Genomic DNA, 17821 nt, shown 5'->3' with positions numbered 1-17821 from the left:
CTGTCATTGCAAGCAGTATGTGAACTGTGTGTTTTCAGTTAGTCTACTTTTTTGTTTTTTTACATATACTTGGCCCCCCTTTTATTGAAAGAGTCTTCAATAATTACTTTTGCCAAGATATTAATGCTGCCTGTCTATATAGTTTTGAGAGCATGATAGCGCCATGGTTAGCAGTGGTTAACTATGCACTGATCATTGGACCCATGTACTTTGTGTGTAACTTTCGAACCTTTTTCTTGTAGTCTGAAAACATATTGATAGATTAAAAGGAGCAACACAGTTTTACCTTTTTAACCCATGGGGCATGTTTATTAATGGTGCAGTGATAGTAGTTGGGCCCTGAGACCCAATAGGACCCGATGGCGATCCTTGTCACAATTAGAGCAGACAAGGATTATTGCCGGTGGAAACCAATTCCAGTTCAGCTTTTACTTTTTTTAAAAAAATTTACTGTAAGAATAAAATATGATTAGTTGCTATGACAACACAGTGGAGGAGATTTACGGAACTATTTGAAAGAAACTGTCCTTGTTGCCCTAGCAACTGTTCAGCTTTGATTTCAAATTTTCCTTTTGAAAAATCAAAGCTTTGTTGTGATTGGTTGTTATGGGCAACAGAGACGGTTTCTTTCTTGCTCTGTGCTGTCTATAGCGATAAATGCCTACTCTGGGAAAAATTTTATAGCACGAAGGAAATTTTTGTAACAGAATTTACGCAACTCTAGGCTGTGTCCATACTGCTGTTTGGACTTCAGAGCCACCTTTGGAAGGTCAAGCTACTTTTGAATGTGCCCATATTAAAAACTGCAGGAAACCTCTGTAGACCCCTGGTGGACCTCATTATAATTGGGTCTATCGGGTGCCATTGCAATCTGTTATACAAGATATGAACGGAAGTCATGAGGCAGATGTGAACAAAGCCTAAAAGGTGTTAGTTGTAGAACATCGTATCACCCACCTAAAAATTTGATTTTTGGGGGGGAGAGAGGGGAAACACAGGGATTAATGTCATGTATGACGTGGCATTGACCAGTAGCGATCTCTATATTTCTCAATTTGTGGGTATTACAGATGAGCGGATCGATTCCTGGGACTCTGGTCCAGTTGAGTGGTATCTGGTGGATAGACCTTAACCTTCCAGCGTCCCCGGTGTGGCATCTGATTTGTCAGATATGTCATCTGTGCGACGTGATACACATTTGACATTTCCCCAGCCCTGGGTAACCAAAAGCCGAGCCAGGAACGCCGGAAGGTAAGAAATTCGTAGGCCTCCCACCTAACCACCAGGTGCTTCCGAACTCGACACTGAACCAAAGTCCAACAAATTGATCCACTCATCTCTAGTGGGCACCTTGTTGGAGTAGTATCCCCTATTACCCACAGATTTCTGAGCCTTAGTAGACTTTTCCTTTTTTAGGACTGGTGAAGACCTAACCAAAATTAGGCAAAGACTAAAAATCCAAAATAGTCAGATATAATTTCTTACGCACACGTCCAAAGGCATATCAAGTATAAGTAGGGATCTTTAAGTCAACATGACAATGATTCCCATAGTATTCTTAAAGTAGGGTGTGTTGAGAATACATACAACCTAAAAAGTGGATACAAAATGTCCAAGCACACCACATATCCACATACAAAAAAACAGGGCACATGTTTCATATTACCTGTGAGTCATGATATTTTATGAATTTTTTGTATTGTATATTTCTTTGAATAAAATAACTTTTTTCATATATCCCCCTTCAGTGGTATGCTTGGATATTTTGCATCCACTTTTTAGGTTGTAGGTATAATTTTTCATAGAGGGGAAAATGGGACTGTAATGATCTATTCAGCAGAAAAACATTAGGGGCCCGATTCATCATTTGCGGTTTCTTTTATAAGTCACTTTTTTTTTCTTTTTTTTTTTTGTTTTGTGGCATTTCTAGAAGCTTTTTGAACCAAATTCTTCAAAATGCTGCATGTGTTTCATGAATACGTGCAGACGTGGCATTGACCAGTAGCGATCTCTATATTTCTCAATTTGTGGGTATGCAGAATTAACAAAAGCAAAAATGCTCTTTACTTTTATAAGAAAGTTACATTTTTTTGGCAAAATATGTGCAAAAAAATCCAAAATAGATAAAATAACTCCGGGGAGAGAGGAACTGGAGTATATTTGTCCAAAAAAGTTGCAGCTGTATAAATGTCAAAAATGGCATGTCAGCCAAAGGCATCTTGAAACCCCAAACAATGCCCACAATGGTGAAGATACAAATAGGTGAACAGATATAAAATAAACTTTTAAAAACAGAGCAAAGTAAAAAATTAAAACGCAAATTAAAAATAAGTAAAAAACATTGAAACAAATTGACCGAAAAAAAGAAGAAATGACTATGCAACTGCAATGATGAATTGGGCCTTTGGTGTAAGAGAGTCATCAAACTTCAGCTAATGATATCCCGTGCTTTCGGAGATACCAGTCCGGATTGAGAATTAGGAACTTCACACTATTTAGTGTTGGCCAATTGTATCAGTTGGTGGTGGTTGACTGTGTGAGGCTAGGTGCAGAGATGGTGGAAGCGGACTGGTGGCCAGTCTCAAAAGTAGAAGATGTACATTAATGCACCATCTTGCCAAAAGTGGCCATGATTATATTTTTGGTACTACAAACAAAACCCCATGAGATGCATATGCCAACTGATGGGAGAAGATTTTGTGCATTTCACGGAAATTGCTAAGTACATACTAGATACTTGATTGAGGGGAGGGCCTACTCCCGGGGTCCATAAATCTACAACCATCTTCAGTTTGCTGCATAGACTGCGAATTTGCAGAACATAGGGCAGAAGAAAGTTGATATCAGAAATTTGCGAATGGCTGTTTTGTGGTTTTCAAATGACCCCACACATCTGGTCTCATAGCAGTGCCCATTGTCTAGAGCAGTGTTCCCCAACTCCGGTCCTCAAGAGCCACCAACAGGTCATGTTTTCAGGATTTCCTTCGCATTACACAGGTGACTGAATGCTTGCCTGTCCAGGTGATCCAATTATCACCTTTGCAATACTAAGGAAATCCTGAAAACATGACCTGTTGGTGGCTCTCGAGGACCGGAGTTGAGGAACACTGGTCTAGAGTGTAGGCTCTAAACAGGGAGTTTGCAATTTAAAGTGGTGGTGTAGCTAAGCCCTCTGAAATATGCCCTATAGGAACATATAGACATTATACGGGGCAGTCCTTCTATATGAGTGGTTCCCATTCTGGCAGTCTCTGTAATGGTGAATTTGAGCCATTGTTCTATCGCCGTGTAATATTACATTTCCTTTGCACTTAAACCACCTTTACGGCATGAAGTTTTAAGGTATGTAACTTTAGAGGCCAAAGCTTCATATGTTTTCTTGAGATAGGAATGAACCTAGGTGGTGCAGCCACCATTTTCCGGTAGTCATCGGCCACCAGATCAGTGTGGTTTTACCTTAGGGGTTGTCCAAAGATGTAAAAAGATTTCTTTGTGTTTTGAAAAGATGGAGTTGATTTCTGAAAATCTGCAGCAATGTCGCATTTTCAGAGCCGACATGTGAAGGGGGCTGGTTGTCAGACTCAATTCACTAGCTAAGCCAGCTCCATTCTCTGTATCTATTCCAACTATGACGGTGGAAGGATCTGGCGTAATTAATGAAGTGAGCAACATAGCCAACCCTCATCATCTGGTCATTAGCTAAGACAAAGGGAGGAAGCTCTCTGACTGTTTTGGAACCAAGGTGGAAGTGAAGCCCATAAGACTAGGATTTTGGATCTGAAATTGGAATATTGGTGCAGATTTCGTATTAACATGAATTAAGTTTAATTAATTTATATTTGCATTTTATGACGCTGGATAATCTCTTTAATTCTATGCAGTAACCCCCTAAACTCCATGTATTGATGGTTACATAGCTGTCAAAAATAAAGAGTATCTATCACTTGGGATAAATTTTGTAATTTTTTTTTACTTGGTGTAAATAAATGCTGATTTTCTCCTGAATCTAGCATTGTATTTTTCTTTTGTTCTTATGCCTCTCTGTTCCTGAGATATGGCCTCCTTTTTTCAGTATGTAAATGTAATTTGGTTAGCTAAGCGGGGGTGGTCATCAACTCTTCTCATTGGGTGTCTTCTTTAAGACCACACCCAGTTGTCTAACAAGACTAGATTGATGTACATCGAAGAAGGGGCCATATCTCAGGAACGGAGAGGCGCAGGAGCAAAAGAAAAACAACGTCGGATTCAGGAGAAGAGCGGCATTTACAGCGGGTTAAAAAAAATACATATTAATGGCAAAGGACCAGTTCTCTGGGAAGTTTGGAGCTCTCTGTTTGGTAAACTGAGCTCTGAACCACATTAGAAAATAGTAAAAAATAAAAAAAAAGAATTATAGAAAAAAAAAATTCAAAGGTGGATGAACATTCATTTTAATTTGTTCTTGATTGTACTCAAGGGTGTGAAAACCTGTCCTGAGCATCTAGAGATAAACTAGAGAGCTCCTCTGTGCTTATACCCCTGACGCCCTGAAAACCCTCATTTTCGATGGTGCCTAAATTCCATGCCAATTGGCTGGCCACATTCCCAACATGCAATAGCATCCTATAGACACATATTTTGAGAGTAGTTATTTTCTGGTGAATAGACCAAATAATGTAATGTATAGATAGTTCTAGATTATAAATAGAGATATATACATATATTTTGCCATATCGATTATTTGAAACTGAAGTAATAAAGCACATTTGTATTAATTAGCACAAGATGATCAGTTTACAAAAATTAAATAATGATTGTCACGTTCGGCAGCTGTGTTTTTAATAAAGAAAATTGAAAAAATAATATATATATATATATATATATATATATATATATATATATATATATATATATATATATATATATATATTGAGATCTGTAGATTAATGTGTCACCATGACGTGTTTCATTCAATGTTTGGTGTCATATTGCCGTATATCTAAAGATGATTATTTTCCGGGTTCATATTTTATTTAAAACGACATACGACACTTTTTGCTCCATGTAATAAGTAGCACTGACATTGTTGCCATGGTGTATAGCATAAAGTGATATAGTGAGGCAGCCTTTTTGTGTGCTGAACCAGTGTTCCTGAAATGGTGAGTAAAGAAAGAGGACCTGTCACTTTCTATATAAATGTTTTTATTTTTTACCTGACGTAAATGCCGCTGTTCTCCTGAATCCGGAGATGTTTTTCTTTCGTTCCTGCGCCTCTTCGTTGCTGAGATATGTCCCCTTTTTTTCTATATGTAAATCTAGCTAAGTGGGGGTGGTCATCTACTCTTCGCGGAGGGCGTCTCATTTCAGACCACGCCCACTTAGCTACAAAGTCTAGATTTACATACAGGAAAAAAGTGGAAATATCTCAGGAACGGAGAGTCACAGGAAGAAAAGAAAAACATCGCCAGATTCATGAGAACAGTGGCGTTTACATCAGGTGACAAAATTATATATTTATGGCAAGTGACAGGTTCTCCTTAAAGGCTATTTTCAAACATACATTTTTAAAAAATGGAGTTGTCCTCTTTTGTCTTACAGTTTTTATCCTACTGTGCTTCTCAGTGAGTCTCATTTCTGGGAAGACCAATATGACCACGATTACAACTACCCACAAATTATTTGTCTGAACGATTATTCTGACTATGCAGGCATATGGGCAGAGAGTGCCATTCAGAACCATGGAAAACTGGTTGTTAGCCCCTATGGGTGATTTAATGATGACCATATTGGTTTCCCAACTTCATTAGCAATAGATTAAACAAAAAATAGGTTAAAATCAATTGAACAGAAGAGGACAAGTCACGGACTTGAGGGGTTGTCTCGTGCCTGATATTGATGGTGTATCGTTGCGTACTTAGGTCTCCTGTATGCTCAGCTTTCTCAGATGGCCTCAGTGTCGGCTACTCACTATTGGGTTAAATATATAAATATTAAGTGGCAATGGGTCAGTTCCATTTAATTAAACATTGAAGCAATCCGAAGGGTTGTGCCATCAATGTCTGTCCTGAGACATCCCCTTTAAATGTTTTTTTTTTTTTTTAATTTTAGGACAAAATGCATTTTTTAGAAAAATATAACCCTAATTCTTTGCAATTTCTGAAAGACCACTGGTTTGGCGTACAATATGGATGATATCACCCGATAGATATGTTTTAACAAGAGCACATATGTAAGTACATAGCGCTTTATAAAGAGGTAAAGGTGTACTAAAAAAGTCTGTGATAAAAAAAATAAAGATAACTGAGCAAATATAAAATAATTACCGTAATCTGTCATCATTATAATAAATGTGAATTCCCACTGATGCTTATGTCATGTTGTGAAACTCGATCTATACCCAAAGCTGAACATTTGAAGCTGGATTGTGGAAATTAATTTTGCCTTTACTAAACCAAAACAGTCGGGGAAGAAAAAAAAAATTTGTATATGTTTTTGCTGATTAACCCTTTCTACTTTTATCTATGGATATGTGTAGCATTCAACAAGGCATGCTGGGTAAAAAAAAAATGACTATGCAAAGGCGTAAAGTGTTGCATGCTCTGCTCTCCCTCTGCTTTAGTGGCTTACAGAGATTAAAAAAAAAGTGGTGTTATTTTTGTGAAAAAAAAGGAACATTTAACAAAGCAAATGCAGACTGCATGCTTCTGGCATCCTAATTTCTCTGGATTTGTTTTATGAAATTTAGAAGTGTAAAAACAATTTAACTGCATTAACATTTTTTTTCTATAATAAATTAAAAAAATCTTTTAAATGTATGTGTCTTGTGTCTTTTTTTTCTTTTACTTCTCCTTCCCTGTCCCTAATGCTAGGGGTAACCTAGCTATTCCTGCTTCCTGGATTACTTCTGATGGTGAAGACGCTGGGGCCACGTACCTTACTGAACTCCTGCATCAGCCCTATATCTTTCCCCCTCCCCCACCCAGGGAAGTGGGGAGTAATAGTTTATGAATATGCACAAACCAAGCTAACAAGGGAGGATGTACCTGGATAAATGAAAATACCAAACATACAAACATGCACTCACAAACAACAGAGAGGAAGACCGGGAAAAAAGGAAGGAAAACCAAATAGGAGAGGAAAAGGATTTGCACACAGCCAAAACACCAAGCAACAGTCACAGATCAACACTCCAAACGCCTCTACCGACAATCGACACCTCCACTCCACATCAGGCAGTACAAGAATAACACTGGCAATTTAGATTTCCAGAGGTGAGTATGTATAAGAGCGGGGAGCGGCCAATACTGAACAGCTAAGATCATCCAAGCAGGAAAGTTTCAGAGACTCTAAGCTAAACAGTTTAACCATTGCACTGATAACAGAAACCTGCACTGTTTAATATGACGGAGAAGTGCTTCTAATTAGTGCAGGAGTACGTGCAAACAGACCCTGCTGTCTTCTGGTCCCTCTCTGTTGCAGTAAACCCGTGACAGCAGCATGATGTAGAGACAGAGATGCTGATTCCAGCTATGTATCACTTAGTTCACTGGGTGCAGCAGTTGTGATAGAATCACAGTTTTCTCTACTGCAGGTCCATTAGTTCCCTGAACGCCGAGCTGTGAATAACCCGGCTCACACCACTAACTGATAGCTTTCTGTGTACACTGTTTATTGACAAAAATCTTCTAATCAGTGGAGGGGGCATGGCTGGACCAGGAGGCACAAGGCAGCTTGTCTCTGGCTTATAAAACACTAATTGTATTAAAACAGCAAAACACAAGCTAGTAAGTAATACATCACTGGAATCACGATCTCTGCCCTTACATTACGGTGCTCTCAGACTACATAGCAAAACCTGATGACATATTCCCTTTAAACGGTTATTAACAAAAATATTTTTTTTTGCTGATAGTTCCACCTCTATGACACTCCAGCGATCCCGAGATAATTTGAAGTCCTGAATGTAGCAGAGGAGCACATGCTTGACCTCCCCATTTATTATTTAGAGGACTGTGGAGTACAGTGCTTGGCTTTTAACGATAATTCCATAAAAAATGAATGGAGGAGAGGTCAAGCATGCACACGTACGCTCCATTCAAGGCCCCGATCTTTTTATAACTGGGCGTCCCAGTGTTCGGACCCCCTGTGATCAGCAAGTTATCCTTTATCCTATATATTACAGTTGTGCCGGTGGCCCTGCATGGATCCCCTTCCTTCCATCTGCAGGAACTTATCTATTCACGCTGCCTCGGCCTCTGCTTCCTCCCAGGACCTGCGTGCTGCGCGTGTGCTCCCTGCATCTTACAGGGCCAGTGCGCTGCTAAAGACGTCCCCAGGGTTTGGTATATAGAGCATCCTCCACTATTCTCATCCTGTCCACCCCACTTACCTGATCCTATCCGCCCTCTCTGCACCTGTTCCAGTCCGTCCTGCTGAACCCATACCTGTATCCATCCTGACCGAGCCCAGTCCTGCTTGTGATCCGCCTGATCTATCACCTGTGTACCTGCACCCGTGACCCTATACCTGTGGCCGTCCTTTGTTTCTGTGCCTGTCCAGCCATAACCCTCCTGCTATCCAGTTCCTAGCTGGTCCTGCTTCACTGTCTCCCTTGGGGGTCAGCCGTCACGGCTCCGTGGGTTTGCCCTGGAGAAGCAACTGGCGTTCATCTGGAGCCAAGTCTAATCCCACCATCAGGGGCTCTAGCAAAGAGTCAGGTGGTCGCCTAGTTACGCCCGTCCAGGTTCTCTACCGGATCGTGGCACATTGGTTCCACAACCAAGTGCGTAACAATATTGACATGGGATAAATTGTTTTTTTGGGGGGGAGAAAAACCCTTTAACTGACAAAACTGGGACTGATATAAATACACGTGAACAAAAATCCTCCTAGTCTCAGGAGCCTTTGTGGTAAATTTGACTGCTTTGCTGGGAGTCCTAAATTTCTCCCCTATTTCAGCAAGTACAATAAAGGAAGAGAAGGATTTTTTTTTGCTGAAAGCCTATGATCCTGCTTTCTTCATCCCAAGTGCCCTGAAAAGGAGTCCACCTAATTTATACCAACCCTGTAGAAATTTATACAAGGCCAATAGAATTATTTTAACCTAAAAAAGCATATAAAAAGCTGTAGAACGCTAGAGAACTGTATACAAATTTATAAAACTTCATACAACTCTGTAAAAGACTACAAAACTCTACTAAGGTCTACAGAACAGCAGAAAACTCTGTAAGTTACACTATATGTGTACTAGTTACGCTAGTAATCTATTGTATTAATGTCCACCCACATATACAACTCTGTTAAAGGGAACCTGTCACCAGTTTTGTCCTGTGTCAACTAAAACTATGACCTTAATCAGCGTCAGGGCTGCATTCCATCAATAGTTATATAACCCCCTGACTCCACTTTTATAGCCTCCAAAAAACTTTTTGAAGTTCTCCCGCGCTGTATGTTAATCAGAAACACATGAGCCCTGCACACAGTGAACAAGCCTATAGGGACAATGTTCAGACTACCAAGAGACTGAAAACACAAAAAAAACACAGTAAAACCAAAAACACTCTGTTTAAAGAAAAAAAATCACTAAACAGCAAGTGCTAATAAAAGGATGGAAAAACACAGGGTATTTGGTTAATACGTTTTTTGCAAAAACTGTATATTAGGCTGCTCTACCAAACGTCAAGGTGTACCCGTATTAGAGCAGTCCTAACTAATGTATGTAATTCCTATCTGATGTATTTAAAAACCTGGTCATATGTATGGTGCCTGTATGAGCAGGATTCAGAAAGGAAATGTCCAAACTCCCTGGTCTTGTAGAAACAAAAAAAAACAGCTCTAATACGGGTATACCATGACGTTTGGTAGAGCAGCTTAATATACATTTTTTGCAAAAAACGTATTAACCAAATACCGTTTTTCCATCCTTTTATTAGCACTTGCTGTTTACTGATTTTTTTTTGCAACAGAGTATTTTTGGTTTTACTGTGCCTTTTTTTATGTTAATTCTGTTGGTCTGATCCCTCAGGAGTGGTTTCTGCGGTCTCCAGCCCTCCTCCTGGATTCTCTATCCCTCCCCCAGCTGCTGATAGCCGTCCTCCTGCTGTAATTGACGTGGATGACACCTTTTGCAAATTACAAATTACTTTGTAAAGGATGAAATACGCTCTTCTGTGACCCCCATGAATATTTTTTTGGGGGGCCCAATTACAATTTCTGCTATGGGGCCCCATGATTTTTATATATGACCCTGCCACAGAAGTTTGTAAACCAGTAGAACTTTATATAGCTCTACTGAACATTATAGAACTGCAGAACTCTACAAAACAGAACAGTATAAAGGTCTACAGACGTCCAGCGAAAACTATAAGGCCAGGGTCACACTAGAGAGGAATACGGACGAGCGAGAGGCGCAAAAACAAGGCAGCGCACACGGACCAATGTTTCTCTATGGGGCAGCTCCCATCAGCCATATATTTCTCGGCCGTATTTTACGGGCTGAGAAAATTGCAGCATGCTGTGTTTGTCAGCGTATTGTGCAAAAGATCTGCCAATGAAAGTCTACGGGGGCGAGAAAAATACGGATTACACACGGACCATGCATGTGACTTGCGAGAAATACGCACCGGTGTTCTATAGAAAAGCCGGCAATTCAGTGCGGTGTACAGTAAAATCACACTGACAGAATAGAATAGCTAAAATAAATGTCTACACATAGAATAGGGAGATTATATATATATATATATATATATATATATATATATATATATATATATATATACACCATATGTCATTGACATATAATTCAATTGTCGGCTTTTGCTATCTTCTTCTCAAACCCGACAGGATATGAGACTTGGTTTACATACAGTAAACCATTTCATATCTGTTACATATTTTTACATATTCCTCACTAGGGTTGAGCGACTTTTACTTTTTTAGGGTCGAGTCAGGTTTCGCGAAACCCGACTATCTCTAAAGTCGAGTCGAGTGAAATCGGCCGATTATGGCGAAAAGTCTCTCTCTCTCTCTTTCTCTCTCTCTCTCTCTCTCTCTCCCCCCTCCGTCCCTGACCAGAAAAGCTGGTGTTACACATTTCAAATCGCTACTGCGCACAAGCGACAAGATAACGATAGGCGTCCACGCCCCTAAGACCTATGTCATCACTCTGCCCACGGTCCTTCATTGGCTGAAAAAATGGCGCCAAGCGCGTCATACGACTTTTGAAAATGAACGATCCGTTTCGCTCATCCCTATTCCTCACTAATGTTAGTAGTTTATTTGTGTAAAATTGGGGAGCTCTAGGTGTTAAAATAAAGGGTTAAATCATGGAAAAAGCTGGCGTGTGCTCCCGCGCAATTTTCTCCGCCAGAGTAGTAAAACCAGTGACTGAGGGCAGATATTAATAGCCTAGAGAGGAACCATGGTTATTGGCCCCCCTGGCTAAAAACATCTGCCCCCAGCCACCCCAGAAAAGGCACATCTGTAAGATGCGCCTATTCTGGCACTTAGCCTCTCTCTTCCCACTCCCGAATAGCAGTGGGATATGGGGTAATAAGGGGTTAATGTCACCTTGCTAACGTAAGGTGACATTAAGCCTGGTTAATAATGAAGAGATGTCAATAAGACACCTATCCATTATTAATCCAATAGTAATAAAGGGTTAAATAAACACACACACACATTATGAATAAAGTATTTTAATGAAATAAATACACATGGGGTTTTAATATCTTTATTGTACGCTCAATCCAACTGACGACCCTCAATCTTCTGAAAAAAATGGAAAAATAAAAAACACCAATATCCCATACCTGTCCACCGTACAGTCATGTCCCACGATGTAAATGCATCTGAAGGGGTTAAATAATTTGATCACGCCTGTATTGATGATGAAATGTATTGGAGTCAGAGGTGCCTGATTCATTAAGAAGCCTTCGCCAGAAATCTTACTCCAGTTAGGGACTTTAGTAAGGTTATTGGCATAAGGTAAGCCACAGCTCGTCATAAATTAGATGAACTTTGGTATCATACCGCCATTGCAACACCAGCTCTGCCCATTTGGCGAAAGTGGCATTAAAATGCCAAAACTCTAAACATTTTTAACAACATCGAGTGCGTTCTATCTGTAAAAAACACAAACATGTGAATAACACTATAGACTATTTTGGATATATGTTCTATCTATGAAAAACAAGGATTGAACCGGCATATAAACAATAGACTTCTGTCTAAGGCCTTACAATAAGTCATCAATATCAGATTAGTTGGGGTGCCCGCGTGACCTCCTTATTCGCAGCGCCCTCTCACCCTCTATCAATTACATTGTTCCTCTGTACGTCTGCAGAGGGTCAGGGTTTATGACCAATATGTAACGTATTAATTGGATTGTATAAAAATATATGAAAGACATTTCACTTCACAATATATTTGAGTGGCAACTGGCAAGTCCTTAATTTTGATTACTGGACCTCTTTAACACGATGCAATTACTGTATATCCCAATGTGCATGGCTTCCTTTAGTAAATGAGCTCCCCTCTTATGAGCAGCCGTACTGGACAATCAGCGTACACCTAGCATATCACAACCCCAGGATATCGAGTTCTCCGCTGTTACACGTCAGTATGTGTGTGACCTTTGCAGCTCGGCGTCATTATTACTAATCATAGTCCCCTGGCATGTCACAGTCTAAGTGTTACACATTATTACTGTCACAGTATCATTACACACACAAAACAAGAAAAAGTACGCAGTCAGACTATCACGATTATTAGAATAAAAGGTATTTCCATAATTAATTTTTTTTTGCATGATTTCGAAGGAAAAATAGAAACATTCTATTGAAGTGCTGGGCAACCCCTTTAAGATAAGAGAATGAGGCTTAACAATGCGTAACACTATTTGCAGCGCTCCGAGTTGTTAGGCTCAGTTTTATTGATTTTTGAATGATTAGCTTGAACACCAGGAAAACTCTTGAGATTAAAAAAAATGTTTCCATAATGTTCCTTTAGTTAGGCGGATGCCAAAAAAAGGCTTCATTTGGCCACTTCCTGTCAGTATAACCTAAAAAAAAGGTTATGGAATAGTTTTGTGGTTTTAATCTACAGACTAAACCAAGGTAAGGTTTCCTTCTTGTACAGTGGGGCAAAAAAGTATTTAGTCAGTCAGCAATAGTGCAAGTTCCACCACTTAAAAAGATGAGAGGCGTCTGTAATTTACATCATAGGTAGACCTCAACTATGGGAGACAAACTGAGAAAAAAAAATCCAGAAAATCACATTGTCTGTTTTTTTAACATTTTATTTGCATATTATGGTGGAAAATAAGTATTTGGTCAGAAACCAAATTTCATCTCAATACTTTGTAATATATCCTTTGTTGGCAATGACAGAGGTCAAACGTTTTCTGTAAGTCTACACAAGATTGCCACACACTGTTGTTGGTATGTTGGCCCATTCCTCCATGCAGATCTCCTCTAGAGCAGTGATGTTTTTGGCTTTTCGCTTGGCAACACGGACTTTCAACTCCCTCCAAAGGTTTTCTATAGGGTTGAGATCTGGAGACTGGCTAGGCCACTCCAGGACCTTGAAATGCTTCTTACGAAGCCACTTCTTCGTTACCCTGGCGGTGTGCTTTGGATCATTGTCATGTTGAAAGACCCAGCCACGTTTCATCTTCAATGCCCTTGCTGATGGAAGGAGGTTTGCACTCAAAATCTCACGATACATGGCCCCATTCATTCTTTCATGTACCCGGATCAGTCGTCCTGGCCCCTTTGCAGAGAAACAGCCCCAAAGCATGATGTTTCCACCACCATGCTTTACAGTAGGTATGGTGTTTGATGGATGCAACTCAGTATTCTTTTTCCTCCAAACACGACAAGTTGTGTTTCTACCAAACAGTTCCAGTTTGGTTTCATCAGACCATAGGACATTCTCCCAAAACTCCTCTGGATCATCCAAATGCTCTCTAGCAAACTTCAGACGGGCCCGGACATGTACTGGCTTAAGCAGTGGGACACGTCTGGCACTGCAGGATCTGAGTCCATGGTGGCGTAGTGTGTTACTTATGGTAGGCCTTGTTACATTGGTCCCAGCTCTCTGCAGTTCATTCACTAGGTCCCCCCGCGTGGTTCTGGGATTTTTGCTCACCGTTCTTGTGATCATTCTGACCCCACGGGGTGGGATTTTGCGTGGAGCCCCAGATCGAGGGAGATTATCAGTGGTCTTGTATGTCTTCCATTTTCTAATTATTGCTCCCACTGTTAATTTCTTCACTCCAAGCTGGTTGGCTATTGCAGATTCAGTCTTCCCAGCCTGGTGCAGGGCTACAATTTTGTTTCTGGTGTCCTTTGACAGCTCTTTGGTCTTCACCATAGTGGAGTTTGGAGTCAGACTGTTTGAGGGTGTGCACAGGTGTCTTTTTATACTGATAACAAGTTTAAACAGGTGCCATTACTACAGGTAATGAGTGGAGGAAAGAGGAGACTCTTAAAGAAGAAGTTACAGGTCTGTGAGAGCCAGAAATCTTGATTGTTTGTTTCTGACCAAATACTTATTTTCCACCATAAAATGCAAAAAAAATGATAAAAAAACAGACGTGATTTTCTGGATTTTTTTTTTCTCAGTTTGTCTCCCATAGTTGAGGTCTACCTATGATGTAAATTACAGACGCCTCTCATCTTTTTAAGTGGTGGAACTTGCACTATTGCTGACTGACTAAATACTTTTTTGCCCCACTGTACCTTTGCATTTTTTCATCTCTGTCTATCTCTTCACAAAGCAGAATTGGCATTCTTGTTCGCTAAAACTACATATTCCAGCAGCACTCTGCTTCTCCTCGGTGCTGCGGACCCCTCCCTCTGTTGTGTCCTCCTGTTAATCCCCACCTCTCTGAGTTTTCATAGGTCTAATCTAATTGTAGAATTCACAGTATACGTCTGTGCACTCCCTGCTCCTGTACAGTATCCCGCCTGGACGTTTTTATCTCCTGCCATCTACACCAGGATAGCCTCCTGTGTGTTTTTAAATCATTGCCCGGTTAATGGCTTTTCCATAAAGCTCAATTCCCCTGCACTCCTCTACAGTGGAACATGTCTAACTAGGCTGAGATGTGTTTGACGCCTGCAGAAGACAGCTCAATGATGGGAAGTGCCTGCTTTTATGTTCAATTTGAAAAATGAAATAAAAAGACTTCCCCCCCCCCCAAAAAAAAAATGGAACAAAAGTGATTAAATGTCGTTTGTACCCCAAAATGGCATAAATAAAAATTACAGGTAAGCAAGCAAAAACACCAGTCTCTTATATTGCCTCATCAATGTAAAAAATACAAAGTTATGAATTTCTGAAACTGGCAACACAATTTTATCGGCCGGTCTTGGAAGGGTTGATGGGTCCATAAACTTCATATATCAGTCAATCGTAAGATATCTATATCGACTCCCAAATACACATGAATGAGCAGCACCTGCAGGGAGGGATGAAGGGGGTTTATCACCAGCGGGGAGGGATGAAGGGGATTTATCACCAGCGGGGAGGCATGAAGGGGGCTTATCACCAGCGGGGAGGGATGAAGGGGGTTTATCACCAGCGGGGAGGGATGAAGGGGGCTTATCACCTGCAGGGAGGGATGAAGGGGGTTTATCACCAGCGGGGAGGGATGAAGGGGGTTTATCACCAGCGGGGAGGCATGAAGGGGGCTTATCACCAGCGGGGAGGGATGAAGGGGGCTTATCACCAGCGGGGAGGGATGAAGGGGGCTTATCACCAGCGGGGAGGGATGAAGGGGGCTTATCACCAGCGGGGAGGGATGAAGGGGGTTTATCACCAGCGGGGAGGGATGAAGGGAATTTATCACCTGCAGGGAGGGATGAAGGGGGCTTATCACCTGCAGGGAGGGATGCAGGGGGCTTATCACCTGCAGGAAGGGATGAAGGGGATTTATCACCTGCGGAAGGGATGAAGGGGGTTTATCACCTGCAGGAAGGGATGAAGGGGTTTATCACCTGCAGGGAGGGATGCAGGGGGCTTATCACCTGCATGGGGGGCTGAAGGGGGTTTATCACCTGCGGGGAGGGATGAAGGGGGTTTATCACCTGCAGGGAGGGATGAAGGGGGTTTATCACCTGCAGGAAGGAATGAAGGGGGTTATCACCTTTGGGAAGGGATGAAGAGGATTTATCAACTGTGGGGAGGGATGAAGGGGGTTTATCACCTGTGGGAAGGGATGAAGGGGGTTTATCACCTGCGGTGAGGGATGAAGGGGGTTTATCACCTGCAGGGAGGGCTGAAGGAGGTTTATCACCTGCGGGGAGGGATGAAGGGGGTTTATCACCTGCGGGGAGGGATGAATGGGGTTTATCACCTGCAGGGAGTGATACAGGGGGTTTATCACCTGCAGGGAGGGATGAAGGGGGTTTATCACCTGCAGGGAGGGATGAAGGGGGTTTATCACCTGCAGGGAGGGATGCAGGGGTCTTATCACCTGCAGGAAGGGATGAAGGGGGTTTATCACATGCGGGAAGAGATGAAGGGGGTTTATCACTTGCAGGGAGGGATGCAGGGGGTTTGGGGAAAATGAAGAGACTCCTATTCACATTAGTTGGTGAACTAACTTTTATCTGTTATGTATAGGTGCCTTAATAGGGTGAACTTCTCGAGAACATATTTTTCTCTGACATACTGTAAATGCCTGTATTTTTGGCTAAAAATTATTTTTGTGATTGGGTTTCCCTTGTATGGCCTCTGCATTACACTGTCTATAGCCGGCTGCAGAATGGATTGAGAATCTGACAGTGATTTCGTTCTGACGGGGAGATTCAAACTTTTTTTTATCTTTTTCTGAACAGGAAAATAAAAAGGCTATAAAAGTCACATAGTTCAAAAGTGTTACTGACAGCCCGTTGCCATTATGATTTGTAGCCCCAAATACATACATTGAAGTTAAAGAAAAAATTCCCAGAAGTGGACAACCCCTAACAGGATTTGACTGGACATAACTTCCTGATCTTTGGTGGTCCAACCACTGGGACCCCCAACGATCCCATGCTCAGAATACCCAGGTCTGAATGGATAGCAGAAAAATCATCAGCCCCCTAATGTAGAGCCCCAAAACCATTTTGCTGACCAATTTAAATAATAATATTTATACCAAAAAAATAAAAAAAAACAATGAGTTTTGCCTCGATGGAACAGTCGAAGGTTGCAGCCGTCAAGCAACATAACAATGTCATGTGACCGCCGGGAATCACAGCACCGACATCAGAGGAACACCATCAGACTGTGCGGTGAGCATTACATTATTGTTATCATCACTAGACAACCCCTGTAATAAGTAATTTATACATATACTCCAAAATCTGGCCAATAAAAACTCGTAAATAAAATTTAAAAAATCTATATGTTGATTTAAAAAAAAAGGAAAAACACTGAAAAAATGAATGCAGCCTTCTGTTGCTATGGGCAACAAAATTTTTTTTTTTTTTTTTTTTTTTTTGTCAGTTTTGTTGCTATTTTCTGTCACAGCCATAGAAACCAATCAGATCACAGCTTTCATTTTCTCACGTAGCTAGTAAAAAATAACAGCTAAACTCTGATTGGTTACTATGGGTAGTACATCTCTATTTACTTTTCATTTGCTCATTTATTTTAACAAGTGAAGACGACATTATCATTAACAGATGGCAATTAGCTTACATCCTACAATTAAACTGCAATAATTCTTCTCTTTTGATTTTCATGGTTTCAGTTTCCGGCGAATCCAAAGCTAAAAACTATGTCTCCAGTAACGCTGTTGAAGTAGAATGGAGGCAGCCATTTTGTCAAAGACCAATTTATCATGAAAGGC

General features: G+C 40.9%; 1 protein-coding gene across 1 annotated transcript; it reads right to left on the bottom strand.

Moving 5' to 3' along the window:
- Positions 1 to 15386: 15386 nt before the first annotated feature.
- On the bottom strand, positions 15387 to 17642 carry LOC138646074 (adhesive plaque matrix protein-like). The gene is made up of 4 exons (XM_069735542.1): positions 17603 to 17642; positions 16220 to 16459; positions 16041 to 16100; positions 15387 to 15922 (listed from the first exon to the last, which is right to left on the bottom strand). Exons 1-4 carry the CDS (start codon positions 17640 to 17642, stop codon positions 15387 to 15389), a joined length of 876 nt encoding a protein of 291 aa, XP_069591643.1.
- Positions 17643 to 17821: the final 179 nt, after the last annotated feature.

The sequence above is a fragment of the Ranitomeya imitator genome, chromosome 7 (assembly GCF_032444005.1).
Source record: "Ranitomeya imitator isolate aRanImi1 chromosome 7, aRanImi1.pri, whole genome shotgun sequence".
NCBI lineage: Eukaryota > Metazoa > Chordata > Amphibia > Anura > Dendrobatidae > Ranitomeya > Ranitomeya imitator.
Note: the sequence above shows the minus strand (reverse complement) of the source record. Positions and strands in the feature narration are given on the sequence as shown.

Bases quoted from the DNA above. Each gene is read 5' to 3' on its own strand.
- LOC138646074 (XM_069735542.1), bottom strand. From the start codon at position 17,642: ATGTCGTCTTCACTTGTTAAAATAAATGAGCAAATGAAAA. The intron at 16,460-17,602 runs GTAAATAGAGAT...CCCTTCCTGCAG, and splicing joins AATAAATGAGCAAATGAAAA to GTGATAAGACCCCTGCATCC. The intron at 15,923-16,040 runs GTGATAAACCCC...TCCCTTCCGCAG, and splicing joins CCCTTCATCCCTCCCCGCAG to GTGATAAATCCCCTTCATCC.